Genomic DNA, 15,334 nt, shown 5'->3' with positions numbered 1-15,334 from the left:
GGCACGTTGGGTCCCTGCTGCACCCCAGCTCCTGCCCCACTCAGCCGAGCAAATCACTGGCAGTGGTGGCGAGTCCTGGGGGGCAGCAGGAGGGACCCCTTTCCCCATAGCAGGGGGCTATGGGGCTCACGTTCCCCCCTGCGCTGCAGCTCCTGCAATGCTGCCCCATGGCCATTGAGCCATGAAGTGCCAAGTCCGGCAGCAGCTGCATCATGGCACAGGACAGAGACCACGGGGATGGACACAGGCACAAACACAGACCTGCTGCCAGTGGGGAATGCTGTGGGTCACAGCCATGCCAGGGGGTGCCATGGCTGGGGGGGACCCACACATGGGGGCACAGACCCCTGGGATACACAGCACCCTGTGGCTGCTGGCCTCAATGGCACAATCCCAGCCTGGTTTGGGTTGGGAGGGACCTTAAAGCTCCTCCAGCTTCAGCCCCTGCCACGGGCAGGGACCCCTTCCACTGGAGCAGCTTGCTCCAAGCCCCTGTGTCCAACCTGGCCTTGAGCACTGCCAGGGATGGGGCAGCCACAGCTTCTCTGGGCACCCTGTGCCAGCGCCTCAGCACCCTCCCAGGGAAGAGCTTCTGCCTAAGAACTCATCTCAGTCTCCCCTCGGGCAGGTTCAAGCCATTCCCCTTGGCCTGTCCCTACATCCCTTGTCCCAAGCCCCTCTCCAGCTTTCCTGCAGCCCCTTCAGGCACTGGAGCTGCTCTCAGGTCTCCCCGTCAGGAGCCTTCTCTTCTCCAGGCTGCCCCAGCCCAGCTCTCTCAGCCTGGCTCCAGAGCAGAGCTGCTCCAGCCCTCGCAGCAGCTCCATGGCCTCCTCTGGCCTCGCTCCAACAGCTCCACATCCTTGCACCTGGATCAGGGCTGCAGGGGGGGTCTCCCCATCCCACAGCAGAGGGGCAGGATCCCCTCCGTGCGCTGCTGCTCACGCTCCGGGGGGGGGGCCCAGCACACGGGGGGGGTTGTCCTGGGCTCAAGCGCTCCCTGAAGCCGGGTCGAGGGGAGCTGCTCCTTCCCCCCAGCTGCCATGGGCTTTGCCATGGGAGCGGTGCCCTGGGGGCCGCAGCGGCAGCGGGACCGCCGGCTGCTCCGTGGCACGGGCCCGGTGCCGCAGCCTCATTAACCTTTCTTGATTAAGGCAATTATCCCCAGCGCCTTATCCTCCACTCCAAGCACCGCGGCTGCTGCGGGGGGAGCGAGCCTGGCATCCAGCACCCGCAGCCGGAGCTGCCGCGGCTGCGGGGGACCCCGGCGGGGCTGGGGGGGGGGGGGCGCGTCAAGGGGTTTCCATGAGGGTCATCTTGTCCCTGACCCACAGGCAGGGTGTGGGATGCAAGGGGGAGGTGTTGGGAAGGTCCTTAGGGCCCTCACATGGGATTCCCTGTCCTCCTGTGGGATCTCCCACCCCTGGGATGCCCATACTCGTGTGAGATTCCTCGTTCTCAGGATGCCCGTCCTCACATGGGATCCCCCATCCCCAGTGTTCCCACCCCCAGGGGTGTCCCTGTGCGCTGCCCCCTCCCCGCTCACAGACCCCTGGAGCCGGTGCCCTTCTGCAAGGCCTTTTATTCCCATGTCGGAGCCCCCCTGCTCAGAGGGACCCCATCACCCCCATCCTGTGCTGGGACCCCAAGGATGGGGTCCAGCCCTGGGACCCCCCCCGGTCACCCTGGGCAGGGGCTGGGGCCATGGGATGAGGGCCCATCACTGAGCGAAGGGTGGTGGGGCAGCTGGGAGGGGGGACACGGGCCCCCCCACGGGTGGGATGTTGGGGTGTGTTGGGTTTTATTCCCTATTTATTTACAGAATTCCCATCTGGGAGCACAGGGAATCCCGGCAGGAGCAGCGGGGCCGGGGCCGGGGCCTCCTGCCTGTGCTGGAAATCACCCTAGTGTTAATATCATTAATGATAATAGTGATGATAATGGGAAACGAGGCCGGGCTGGAGCCGGGACAGCCCCCGGACCCTGGTCCAGGCACGGATCCAGCCTCGGCACCCGGGACTGCGGGTGGGCGGCTCCAGATGTGGAGCTGCTGCACATCTGGGGAGGGAGCGCTGCAGATCCGGGAAGTGGGGGGAGAGCGGGTCCCACCGGAGCATCCATCCCGCCCCGGAGCATGCACCCATCCCGCCCCCGAGCAGCCATCCTGCCTGGAACAGCCATCCCAGCTCAGAGCATCCGCCCCGTCTTTCCCACACATCCCTCCTGCCCTGGAGCATCCATTCTGCCCTGGATCCATCCTGCCCCAGAGCATCCCTTCTGACCCGAAGCATCCATCCCGCCTAGAGCACCCATCCATCCCACTCCGGAGTACCCCTTCCGCCCTGGAGCACCCATCCCACCTTCCCTGGAGCACCCTGCCCAGGGCTGCCGCTGCCCCCCACTCCCATGGGTCTCTCGGTGTCTTTCCGAGGCTGAATCCCGATCATTTGGGTCGTTCCCGAGGCTCCCCCCAAGGCTCCTCTCCGGCCGAGCCACACCGGGGCCGGTGCCAGCCCTGTCCGGGGTCACCGGCTCCGCGGGGCCGTGCTGGGGTGGCCGCAGGGCAGCGGGATGGGGGGGGGGGGGGTCCCGCAGCCCCGTGCACCCCGATCCCCATGGAAAACCCCGGGAGCGGAGCGGAGGGGCCGCTCTCGGTCCTGCCCGTGCCGCGGCTCCGGTGCCGCCCGGCTCCCATGGGCCCGGCTGCGAGGGGCGGGCAGGGATCGGGGGGTCCCTTCCCTCCGCGCCCCGGCGGGATGAGGGGCTCGGGGCAGCCGCTGCATCCCGGGCCCCGCTGTGCTTTAGGAATAGGCCAGGCCCTGGAGCGGCCGCGCGGGCGTGTGGAACTTGTCCGAGTCCTCGAAAGCCGCGTCTGGGAAGCGGGAGGGAGGGAGAGGGAATGAGCCGGGATGCAGGAGGAGACGGGAACGGGGCGGGCCAAGGATGAGGGCGCTGCCGCCTCTGCGGGTGCAGGGACGGGCAGGGGACGGGCAGCGCCATGGGGCAAAGGGGACCCAGGGGCGTGCGGGCAGGGTCCGGGGGTACCCGGCGGGGTGCGGGCAGCCCCGCACTCACCCTGCAGGCTGCTGGTGCTGGCGCAGGCGGGCGGGGGGGAGCTCTGCGGCCGCACCACCGGAGCGAAGGCGCTTTTCTGCTTCACGGCCGAGATCATGTTCACCGGGGAGAAGGAGAAGACCCCGCTGGGGGTGGAGGCGCTGGTGCCCGACGGGACGGTGATGGAGGAGGCGCCGAGCGGGGGGCTGGCGGGCATGACTGCGGGGACAGACCCGCTCAGCGCCGCGCCGGGAGGCGGCACGGCCCGGACACCCCGCGGGGAGCCGGCTTCGCATCCCTTGGCTTTGGGGACATCCCAGGGCTGGTGCTCAGCGGCGGGGACAGCTCGGAGCTGGCCCGTGGAGTTGGGGATACCCCAGGGCCCATGTGTAGCTTTGGGGACACCCCAGGGCTGGTGCGTGGTCTTGGGGATGCGCTGGGGCTGGCACGTGGTTTTGGGGATACCTGAGGCTGGTGCATGGCGCTGGGGACACCACGGTGCTGGCACACAGTGCTGGGGACACCCAGGGATGGCGCATGGCATTGGGAACACCAGGGACTGGTGCGTGGCATTGGGAACACCTCAGGGTTCTGGGGACACCCAGGGATGGCACATGGCATTGGGAACACTCCAGGGCTTTGGAGACACCCAGGGATGGCGCATGGCATTGGGAACACTCCAGGGCTTTGGAGACACCCAGGGATGGCGCATGGCATTGGGAACACTCCAGGGCTTTGGAGACACCCAGGGATGGCGCATGGCATTGGGAACACCTCAGGGTTCTGGGGACACCCAGGGATGGCACATGGCATTGGGAATACTCCAGGGCTTTGGGGACACCCAGGGCTGGCACATGGCATTGGGAACACCTGGGACTGGTGCATGGTGTTGGAGACACCCAGGGCTGGTGTATGGCATTGGGAACACCAGGGACTGGTGCATGGTGTTGGGGACACCCAGGGCTGGTGTATGGCATTGGGAACACCAGGGACTGGTACATGGTGTTGGGGACACCCAGGGCTGGTGTATGGCATTGGGAACACCAGGGACTGGTGCATGGTGTTGGGGACACCCAGGGCTGGTGCATGGCATTGGGAACACCCCAGGGCTTTTGGGACACCCAGGGCTGGCACATGGCATTGGGAACACCCGGGACTGGTACATGGTGTTGGAGACACCCAGGGCTGGTGTATGGCATTGGGAACACCCGGGACTGGTGCATGGCATTGGGAACACCTCAGGGCTTTTGGGACACCCAGGCCTGGTGTATGGCATTGGGAACACCCGGAACTGGTGCATGGTGCTGGGGACACCCCAGGCACTTGGCTCTGGGGACACGTGGGGCTGGTGCAGAGCTCGGGGACACCCGGGGCTGTCACACCTCACCGGGGACACCCCCCCCCCCCCCGGGGTCCGTGACTCACTGGCATAGGGCGAGTTGGCGGTGGAGCCGTTGAGGAAGCTGGGGGACCCGGGCACCCCGAGCCCGGCCATGGTGCCGCCGCCGCCGCCGTAGCCGGTGATGCCGGTGCCGCCGCCGTAGCCGCTGTGCTGCGGCGTGGAGCTGGGCACGTACCCGCGCGGCGAGGCGCTGCCGGGGCTGCGGGAGTAGCCTGCGGGAGACGGCGGCCGCGGTGGCACCGGGGGGGGAACCGGAGCAGGACCCCCCCCCCCCCAACGCCTCTGCCCCCCTCGCACCTTGCTCCGGGCCCTGCGGGGAGTCACCGATGCTGACGGGCAGCTGCGAGCCGAAGGAGCTCACCCCCATGACGCCGGCGGCGGGGCCGTGGGTGCCGGCCAGCGGAGGGACCTGCCCCGCGCTGCGGGGGACGCTGTAGAGAGCCTCGGCCACGTCGGCAGCGCGCTTGAGGAGGATGTCCTGAGGGCAGGGACAGGGCACGGGGGGCAGCGGAGAGAGGGGTGAGAACAGGGGGGCCCCGAGCATCCCCTGGCACGGGATGGGTTCTGGTGGGGCAGGGGAGGATCGAGCCCCCCCCGGTTAGTGTCACATTGCAGGGCACCAGAGCATCCCCTGGCACGGGATGGGTTCTGATGGGGCACACAGGATCGAGCCCCCCGGTTAGTGTCACACTGCAGGGCACCAGAGCATCCCCTGGCACGGGATGGGTTCTGATGGGGCAGGGGAGGATCGAGGCCCCCCCGGTTAGTGTCACATTGCAGGGCACCAGAGCATCCCCTGGCACGGGATGGGTTCTGATGGGGCAGGGGAGGATCGAGCCCCCCCCGGTTAGTGTCACATTGCAGGGCACCAGAGCATCCCCAGGGCACGGGATGGGTTCTGGTGGGGCACACGGGACTGAGACCCCCCGGTTAGTGTCACATTGCAGGGCACCAGAGCATCCCCTGGCACGGGATGGGTTCTGGTGGGGCAGGGCAGGACCAAGACCCCCACAGTTTATGTTGCCTCCCAGGGAACCCGAGCATCCTGGGGTGTTATGGGGCACATGGAGACTGAGACCCCACAGCACAAGGCACCTCCCAGGGCATCCAAACATCCTGGGGGACAGGACGGGGTCTGAGGAAGCACATGGGGACCAAGACCCCCCAGTTTCTGTCGCCTCATGGGGTACCTGAGTGTTCCTGGGGTGTGATGGGCACGTGGGGACCCAGATCCCCCCATCTCATATCACCTCCAGGGCATCCAGGCATCCCCAGGGCATAGGATGGGGTGTGATGGGGCACACGGGGGCCGAGGCCCCCCGGCTCACGGCACTGGCTGGGAAGGCCATTAGAACAAAGGCAGCTCTGGAAGCTGCTGACCCCTTCCCCTGCAGCTGGAGGGCTCGGGGGGCCCCCAGCGCTGACTCAGCGCCTGAGGCATCCTGATGGGAAGCAGATGTGGGGCTCCTGCATCCCTGCTGCATCCCTGCAGGAGGGTGGGGTGAGCAGGGAGGGGGGTCCCGGTACCTGGTTGCTGTGCGGCATTCCATAGAGAGCCTCCACCAGGTCAGCGGCCCGCTTCAGCAGCACCTCCTGGACAGGGAATGGGGTGGGATTCAGGGGGATCCAGGTCCCACCGTCTGCCCCTTGCTCCTGTGCCATGCTGACACCCATGGGCGTCACTGGGCATGGGATGGGGGTCCCTACCTTAGGCAGGCGCTCGGGGTCCCCAGGGTGCCGGGGAATGACCTTCTGCAGCCGCTGGAACCCGTAGTCGATGGTGGGCTCATTCAGTGCTATGGGGGGAAACGGGGTCAGGGCCTGGCCCCACAGCCCCGGCTCCATGGGGAAACTGAGGCACGGACTGTGGGGCACAGGGGTGAGCCGTAGGGAACCCCCCGTCCCACACGGATACCCGGATCCAGCCCCTTCCTCACCCACACCCTGGCTGGCAGCGCTCAGCCCCATTGACGGGGGTCCCAAGGGGATGGGAGGGTGAAGGAGGGGGGTGACGCGCGGCACGGCATGGAGCTGGTGACACAGGACATGGCACATGGGACAGCACATGGAACACGGGTTGTGACACACGGCCCGTGGGGAGTGTCCAGTCCTCTGCTGCCCCATGCATGCGGCCCTGCACACACCACACGTGTGCATCATGCCCTGTTCATGCCATTCACATGTGCACGGCTCTGCCCACACCCCACACGTGTGCACGGCCCCACTCACACCACACATGTGTGCATGGCCCCACTCACACCCACACGTGTGCACGGCCCCACTGACACCCCACACGTGTGCATGGCCCCACTGACACCACACACACGCACAGGGCCCTGTTCTTGCTGCCTGTGGGTCTCAACAGTGCATTACAATAACTGCCCCCCACCACCCTGATCCTACCCCCAACCCTGCCCAAGACCCTCCCTGTCACCCCCTGCCCCACAGCCCAGCCCCATCCTGCCCCCAACCCTTGCCCCATGCCCACCCCCTTGCCCGAAGCCACCCACGGGGGTCCCCAGCAGGGCAGGGCTGTCCCTGGTCACCACCCCGGGGGCCCGCCCCCCATCCCATGGGGCTGTGCCCCCATCCCCGGCTCTGCCCCACCCCATGGCCCCCCCTCACCGGTGTAGACGAAGCGGCCGGGGGCCCCTTTGCAGAACTGCTTGGATTTGTAGGAGAGCGTCACCTCCACCACGCCGGGGATGTGCCGCGGGGGGGTCTGCACCCGGATGGCGTGAGGGGTGATGAGCTGGGGGGGACGGGGGACAGGCCTCAGAGCACTGCGGGGGCACCCACAGCCCCTGCACCCCCGCACCCCCTGCACCCCTCACCTCGCTCCACACCAGCACAGTGTGAGCACCCCCTGCACCCCTGCACAGTGTGAGCACCCCCTGTACCCCCTGCACCCCTCACCTCGCTCCACACCAGCACAGTGTGAGCACCCCCTGCACCCCTCACCTCGCTCCACACCAGCATGGTGCCGAACACGACCTGCAGCCCATCGAAGAAGTTGTCCCCGATGACGATGACGGTGGCACCGCCCGTGGTCCAGCCCTCGCTGGGGCTGATGGCTTTGATGCAGGGGGTGGCTGCTTTGGGAGAGAGGGGGCAGAGAGTGAGGGGGGAGCACCGTGGTGTGGGGCTGGGGGAGAGCTGGCAGAGACTGGGAGCACAGGGACAGGGAACTGGGACAGATGGGGGGGCACGGACACATGGACATGGGTGGGGATGGATGTGTGGATGCATGGATGGATGGAGGGATGGAGGGATGGGTGGATGATGGATGGATGGAGGGATGGAGGGATGGATGGATGGATGGATGGAGGGAGGGATGGATGGATGGATGGATGGAGGGAGGGATGGATGATGGATGGATGGAGGGATGGATGATGGATGGATGGATGGGTGGATGGATGGAGGGAGGGATGGATGGATGATGGATGGATGGATGGATGGAGGGATGGATGATGGATGGATAGATGGATGGAGGGATGGAAGGAAGGAAGGAAGGATGGATGGATGGATGGATGGATGGATGGATGGATGGAGGGAGGGATGGATGATGGATGGATGGAGGGAGGGATGGATGATGGATGGATGGATGGGTGGATGGATGGAGGGAGGGATGGATGATGGATGGATGGATGGATGGAGGGATGGATGATGGATGGATAGATGGATGGAGGGATGGAAGGAAGGAAGGATGGATGGATGGATGGATGGATGGATGGATGGATGGATGGAAGGAAGGAAGGAAGGATGGATGGATGGATGGATGGATGATGGATGGATGGAGGGATGGATGATGGATGGATAGATGGATGGAGGGATGGAAGGAAGGAAGGAAGGATGGATGGATGGATGGATGGATGGATGGATGGATGGAAGGAAGGAAGGAAGGATGGATGGATGGATGGATGGATGGATGGAGGGAGGGATGGATGGATAGATGAATGGATGGATGGAAGGAAGGAAGGAAGGATGGATGGATGATGGATGGGTGGATGGATGGATGGATGGATGGAGGGATGGATGGAAGGAAGGATGGATGGAAGGAAGGGAGGATGGATGGATGGATGATGGATGGGTGGATGAAGAGCACACTGATGCAGGGAAGGAGGGAAATTCATGCACAAGTTGTATGGACAGAGAGCAAAGAGGTTGGATGGGTGCCCAGAGAAGCTGTGGCTGCCCCATCCCTGGCAGTGCTCAAGGCCAGGTTGGACACAGGGGCTTGGAGCAAGCTGCTCCAGTGGAAGGGGTCCCTGCCCGTGCAGGGGTTGACGCTGGAGGAGCTTTAAGGTCCCTCCAACCCACCCCAGTCCATGAGGCTGCTATGGAAAGGCACAGAGGGGCACAGAGGTGGCGGATGCAGGATGGAGCCGTGGACGGGCAGAGGGGCAGAGCGACAGAGATGGGTGCGGGCAAGGCCCGGGTGTGGGGCTGGGCGCGCGCTCACCTTCGGAGGGGTCGAGGCGCCGCGCGCGCGGCCGTGCTTGGAGTTGTTGTGCACGAACATGTTCTCGGACACGGCCAGCCGTGCTTGGAGTTGTTGTGCACGAACATGTTCTCGGACACGGCCAGCACGTGCCCGTCCACGTTCACCGTCGTCGACACCACCACCTGCGGCCCCGGGCGCCCGGCTCAGCGCGGCCCGAGGGGCCCCCGCGCTCCCGGGTGCTCGGTCCCTGCTCTCCCCCTGCACCAGCGCCAGCACTGGGGGCCGCCGGACCCCCCCATGGCCTGGGGGTGACGTGGGGGCACGTATGTGCGCTGTGCCTGCAGGCGTGGGCATACGGGTGCGTGTGCCGAGGGCTGGGTGTGCACGTGTGTGTGTGTGCACATGTGTGTGTGTGTGTGCCGAGGGCTGGGTGTGCACGTGTGTGGGTGTGCACATGTGTGTGTGTGTGTGTGTGCTGAGCTGGGTGTGCACATGTATGTGTGTGTGCACATGTATGTGTGTGTGTGCTGAGCTGGGTGTGCACGTGTGTGTGTGTGCACATGTGTGTGTGTGTGTGCTGAGCTGGGTGTGCACGTGTGTGTGTGTGTGTGCTGAGCTGGGTGTGCACGTGTGTGTGTGTGCACGTGTGTGTGTGTGTGTGTGCTGAGGGCTGGGTGTGCACGTGTGTGTGTGTGCACATGTGTGTGTGTGTGCTGAGGGCTGGGTGTGCACTGTGTGTGTGTGTGCTGAGAGCTGGGTGTGCACGTGTGTGTGTGTGCACATGTGTGTGTGTGTGTGTGCTGAGGGCTGGGTGTGCACGTGTGTGGGTGTGCACATGTATGTGTGTGTGTGTGCTGAGAGCTGGGTGTGCACGTGTGTGGGTGTGCACATGTGTGTGTGTGTGCTGAGCTGGGTGTGCACGTGTGTGTGTGTGCACATGTGTGTGTGTGTGTGCCGAGGGCTGGGTGCGCACATGTATGTGTGTGTGTGTGCTGAGCTGGGTGTGCACGTGTGTGGGTGTGCACATGTATGTGTGTGTGTGTGCTGAGGGCTGGGTGCACATGTATGTGTGTGTGCTGAGCTGGGTGTGCACGTGTGTGTGGGTGTGCACATGTATGTGTGTGTGTGTGCTGAGGGCTGGGTGTGCACGTGTGTGTGTGTGCACATGTATGTGTGTGTGTGTGTGCCGAGGGCTGGGTGTGCACGTGTGTGTGTGCACATGTGTGTGTGTGTGTGCTGAGCTGGGTGTGCACGTGTGTGTGTGCACATGTATGTGTGTGTGTGCCGAGGGCTGGGTGTGCACGTGTGTGTGTGCACATGTGTGTGTGTGTGTGTGCTGAGCTGGGTGTGCACGTGTGTGTGTGCACATGTATGTGTGTGTGTGCCGAGGGCTGGGTGTGCACGTGTGTGTGTGCACATGTGTGTGTGTGTGTGTGCTGAGCTGGGTGTGCACGTGTGTGTGTGCACATGTATGTGTGTGTGTGTGTGTGCTGAGCTGGGTGTGCACGTGTGTGTGGGTGTGCACATGTATGTGTGTGTGTGTGCTGAGAGCTGGGTGTGCCCGTGTGTGTGGGTGTGCACATGTATGTGTGTGTGTGCTGAGAGCTGGGTGTGCACGTGTGTGTGGGTGTGCACATGTGTGTGTGTGTGTGCCGAGGGCTGGGTGTGCACATGTATGTGTGTGCATCCATGTGCATGTGCCAAGGGCTCTGTGTGCACATGTGTGTGCACATGTATGTGTGTGCATCCATGTACATGTGCCAAGGGCTGTGTGCACACGTGTGTGTGTGCATCCATGCGCATGTGCCCAGGGCTGTGTATGCACACATGTGTGTGCACATGTATGTGTGTGCATCCATGTTCATGTGCCAAGGGCTGTGTGCACACATGTGTGTGCATCCATGTGTGTGTGCATCCATGTGCACGTGCCAAAGGCTGTGTGCATATGTATGTGTGTGTGCATCCATGTGCATGTGCCAAAGGCTGTGTGCACATGTTTGTGTGTGTGCATCCATGTGCGTGTGCCATGGGGTCGGTGCAGGAGCCCTGCTGCACACACGGGTACATCCATGTACAAGTGCCGCCCCCCCCCCCCCGCAGCATCCATGGGCCGGGGCACCCCAGTCCCCTCCAGCCCCCCCGTTCCCCCTCTCCTCTCCCCGCTCCCCCCCCCGCCTTGGCTCCGCTCCCGGCGCCGCCGCCGCGATGCAAATTGCGTGGCTCGTTAATCACGGAAATGTCACAATTACCATAGCGACGAGAGGGCCCTGATGAGCGCATGAGCGCCGGACCCCCCCCCCCCCCCCCGCCAGCTGCGGAGCCCGGCGGCACCGGAGCCGGGGCACGGCGGGGAAATGGGGTGCGGGGGGCACGGGGGGGAAACGGGGGGGGAGAGGGGTAGGGAGGGGATCGGGGGTTACGGGGGGGACCCGGGGGAACGGGGTCTGCAAGGGGAGGCTGCAAAGGGGATGGAGGGGAAATGGGGTCTGTAAAGGGGGTCCTGGGTCTGCAAGGGGAGATTGCAAAGGGGATGGAGGGGAAATGGGGTCTGTAAAGGGGGTCCCGGGGGAACGGGGTCTGCAAGGGGAGGCTGCAAAGGGGATGGAGGGGAAATGGGGTCTGTAAAGGGGGTCCCGGGGGAACGGGGTCTGCAAGGGGAGGCTGCAAAGGGGATGGAGGGGAAATGGGGTCTGTAAAGGGGGTCCTGGGTCTGCAAGGGGAGATTGCAAAGGGGATGGAGGGGAAATGGGGTCTGTAAAGGGGGTCCCAGGGGAACGGGGTCTGGAAGGGGAGCTTGTAAAGGGGATGGAGGGGAAATGGGGTCTGTAAAGGGGGTCCCGGGGGAATGGGGTCTGGAAGGGGAGGCTGCAAAGGGAACAGAGGGGAAATGGGGTCTGTAAAGGGGGTCCCGGGGGAATGGGGTTTGGAAGGGGAGACTGCAAAGGGGATGGAGGGGAAATGGGGTCTGTAAAGGGGTCCCAGGGGAACGGGGTCTGCAAGGGGAGCTTGTAAAGGGGATGGAGGGGAAATGGGGTCTTCAAAGGGGGTCCTAGGGGGATGGGGTTTGTAATGGGAGAAATGGGTTTGCAAAGGGATTGAGGGGAATCAGGATTTGCAAAGGCATTCCAGGTGGACTGGGGCTAACAAAGGGAGAAATTGGGGGTTGCAAAGGAATGAGGGGAATTGGGGTTTGCAAAGGGGTTTGTAAAGAGGTTCAAGAGGAATTGGGGTTTGCAAAGGGAATGAGGGGAATTGGGGTTTGCAAAGAGGCCCCAGGGGAATTGGGGTTTGAAAAGAGGAGTCTGCAAAGGGAATGGGGGGAACTGGGGTTTTCAAAGGGGCTTATGGGGGATTTGGGTCTGTAAAGGGATCAAGCAGGATCAGGGTTTGTAAAGACATAAATTGGGGTTTGCAAAGGGGTTTGAAGGGGATTGGGGATTGCAAAGGGGACGAGAGAAGTTGGGGTTTGCAAAGGGGTTTGAAGGGAATCGGGGTTTGGGAAGGGAGCGAGGGAATTGGGGTTTGGAAATGGGGTTCGAGAGGAATCGGGGCTGGCAAAGGGGTTCAGGAGGGACCTGGGGGGGAACCAGGGCTGGCCAAGGGCTCAGGGGGATTGGGTGCGCGCCGTGAGCCCCCCTGCTGCAGGCCTGGCGCGGGCAGCGGCGGGGGCTCCTCACCTGGAAGCGCCGCATGTCCCGGGGGTTCCCCGCGTTCTTCAGGCAGTTCTGGTTGCACTTGAGGAAAAACTTCAGGAAAAACCTGGGGGGGAGGAACGGGGCGGTTGGGGCTGGAAAACTGCGCGGATGCCAGAGAGCCCGCGGCGCCCCCGGCCCCATCGCAGCGTCCCGTCCTGCTGCATCCCAGCATCCTGCCCTCTGCATCCCAGCGTCCTGTCCTGCTGCATCCCAGCGTCCTGTCCTGCTGCATCCCAGTGTCCCGTCCTGCTGCATCCCAGCATCCTGCCCTCTGCATCCCAGCGTCCTGTCCTGCTGCATCCCAGCGTCCTGTCCTGCTGCATCCCAGCGTCCCGTCCTGCTGCATCCCAGCGTCCCGTCCTGCTGCATCCCAGCATCCTGCCCTCTGCATCCCAGTGTCCCGTCCTGCTGCATCCCAGTGTCCCGTCCTGCTGCATCCCAGCATCCTGCCCTCTGCATCCCAGCGTCCCGTCCTGCTGCATCCCAGTGTCCCGTCCTGCTGCATCCCAGTGTCCCGTCCTGCTGCATCCCAGTGTCCCGTCCTGCTGCATCCCAGCATCCTGCCCTCTGCATCCCAGTGTCCCGTCCTGCTGCATCCCAGCATCCTGCCCTCTGCATCCCAGTGTCCCGTCCTGCTGCATCCCAGCGTCCCGTCCTGCTGCATCCCAGCGTCCCGTCCTGCCCCATCCCAGTGTCCCGTCCTGCTGCATCCCAGTGTCCCGTCCTGCTGCATCCCAGCGTCCCATCCTGCTGCATCCCAGCGTCCCGTCCTGCTGCATCCCAGTGTCCCGTCCTGCTGCATCCCAGCGTCCTGTCCTGCTGCATCCCAGCGTCCCGTCCTGCTGCATCCCAGCGTCCCGTCCTGCTGCATCCCAGCATCCTGCCCTCTGCATCCCAGTGTCCCGTCCTGCTGCATCCCAGTGTCCCGTCCTGCTGCATCCCAGCATCCTGCCCTCTGCATCCCAGCGTCCCGTCCTGCTGCATCCCAGTGTCCCGTCCTGCTGCATCCCAGTGTCCCGTCCTGCTGCATCCCAGCATCCTGCCCTCTGCATCCCAGTGTCCCGTCCTGCTGCATCCCAGCGTCCCGTCCTGCTGCATCCCAGCGTCCCGTCCTGCCCCATCCCAGTGTCCCGTCCTGCTGCATCCCAGTGTCCCGTCCTGCTGCATCCCAGCGTCCCGTCCTGCTGCATCCCAGCGTCCCGTCCTGCTGCATCCCAGTGTCCTGTCCTGCTGCATCCCAGTGTCCCGTCCTGCTGCATCCCAGCATCCTGCCCTCTGCATCCCAGTGTCCCGTCCTGCTGCATCCCAGCATCCTGCCCTCTGCATCCCAGCGTCCCGTCCTGCTGCATCCCAGCGTCCCGTCCTGCTGCATCCCAGCGTCCCATCCTGCTGCATCCCTGCATCCTGCCCTCTGCATCCCAGCGTCCCGTCCTGCTGCATCCCAGCATCCTGCCCTCTGCATCCCAGTGTCCCGTCCTGCTGCATCCCAGCATCCCATCCTGCACCATCCCAGTGTCCCGTCCTGCTGCATCCCAGTGTCCCATCCTGCACCATCCCAGTGTCCCGTCCTGTTGCATCCCAGCATCCTGCCCTCTGCATCCCAGTGTCCCGTCCTGCACCATCCCAGCATCCTGCCCACTGTATCCTGGTGTCCTGTCCTGCACCATCCCAGCATCCTACCCTGCTCTATCCCAGTGTTCCGTCCTGCACCATCCCAACATCCTGCCCTCTGTATCCTGGTGTCCCATCCCGCACCATCCCAGCATCCTGCCCTCTGTATCCTGGTGTCCTGTCCTGCGCCATCCCAGCATCCTACCCTGCTCTATCCCAGTGTCCCATCCTGCACCATCCCAGCATCCTACCCTGCTCTATCCCAGTGTTCCGTCCTGCACCATCCCAGCATCCTCCCCTCTGTATCCTGGTGTCCTGTCCTGCGCCATCCCAGCATCCTACCCTGCTCTATCCCAGTGTCCCATCCTGCACCATCCCAACATCCCATTCTTCCACATTCCAGCATCCCAATCTGTTCCCATCTCAGTGCACCGTTGTGCCCATCCTAGCATCCCATCACAGAGTCCCATCCTGTCCCTATTCCTTTGTGGCAACCTACCCTTATCCCACTGTGCCATTCTGCCCATTCCATTCTGCTGTACACCACTGTCCCATCCTGTTCCTATCTCAACATCCCATCCTTCCCCCATCTCAGCATCCCATCCTGCCACATCCCAGCTTCCCACCCTTTCCCAATCCCACTGTCCCCATCCCACTGTGCCATCCTGTCCCCACCACAGTGACCCATCCTGCCCCATTCCAGCATCACATCCTGTCCACATCCCAGCATGAAGTCCTGTCCCCATCCCAGTTTGACATCCTGCTGCATCCCCGTGTGCCAACTTGTGCCCATCCCACTGTGCAGTCCTACCCCATCCCACCATTGCATGCTGCATCCCAGCATGAGTCCCCATCCCAGCACCTCATCCTGTTGCATCCATAAACACCCAGTGTCAAATCCTACCCACATCCCAGCACCTCATCCTGTCTTTATCCCACGGTGCCATCCTGCCACATCCCAGCATCCCGTCCTGTCCTGTCCTGGCATCCCATCCTGTCCCCATGCCACATCCCAGTGTGCCAGCCTGTCTGCATCCCACTGTCCATCCTGATACATCCCATTCTGTCCCAGCATCCCATCCTGTCCTGTCCCAGCATCCCATCCCATCCCGTCCTGTCCCAGCATCCCAT

General features: G+C 63.9%; 1 protein-coding gene across 2 annotated transcripts in view; it reads right to left on the bottom strand.

The window, feature by feature from the left end:
• Positions 1-2,488: 2,488 nt before the first annotated feature.
• The window catches only part of EBF4 (EBF family member 4), a 25,243-nt gene continuing 12,397 nt past the window's right edge, over positions 2,489-15,334 (bottom strand). The window contains exons 8-18 of one of the 2 annotated variants that reach the window (XM_061441072.1): positions 12,575-12,656; positions 8,986-9,079; positions 8,916-8,951; positions 7,415-7,548; positions 7,079-7,205; positions 6,161-6,249; positions 5,981-6,046; positions 4,751-4,931; positions 4,477-4,665; positions 3,073-3,270; positions 2,489-2,869 (exon numbers count right to left, since the gene is read on the bottom strand). In XM_061441072.1, the coding sequence (XP_061297056.1) occupies positions 2,799-2,869; positions 3,073-3,270; positions 4,477-4,665; positions 4,751-4,931; positions 5,981-6,046; positions 6,161-6,249; positions 7,079-7,205; positions 7,415-7,548; positions 8,916-8,951; positions 8,986-9,079; positions 12,575-12,656 (1,267 nt within the window). In that variant the 3' untranslated portion in view covers positions 2,489-2,798. The remainder of the gene's footprint in view (positions 2,870-3,072; positions 3,271-4,476; positions 4,666-4,750; positions 4,932-5,980; positions 6,047-6,160; positions 6,250-7,078; positions 7,206-7,414; positions 7,549-8,915; positions 8,952-8,985; positions 9,080-12,574; positions 12,657-15,334) is intronic. The other variant, XM_061441073.1, reaches the window with a different exon arrangement.

This window comes from Pezoporus flaviventris, unplaced genomic scaffold, assembly GCF_033815535.1.
Source record: "Pezoporus flaviventris isolate CSIRO_AGI_PZ_B2104156 unplaced genomic scaffold, CSIRO_AGI_Pfla_v1 ptg000188l, whole genome shotgun sequence".
Lineage (NCBI taxonomy): Eukaryota > Metazoa > Chordata > Aves > Psittaciformes > Psittacidae > Pezoporus > Pezoporus flaviventris.
The sequence above is the reverse complement of the archived record's forward strand: the minus strand, read 5'-3'. Positions and strand labels throughout refer to the sequence as shown.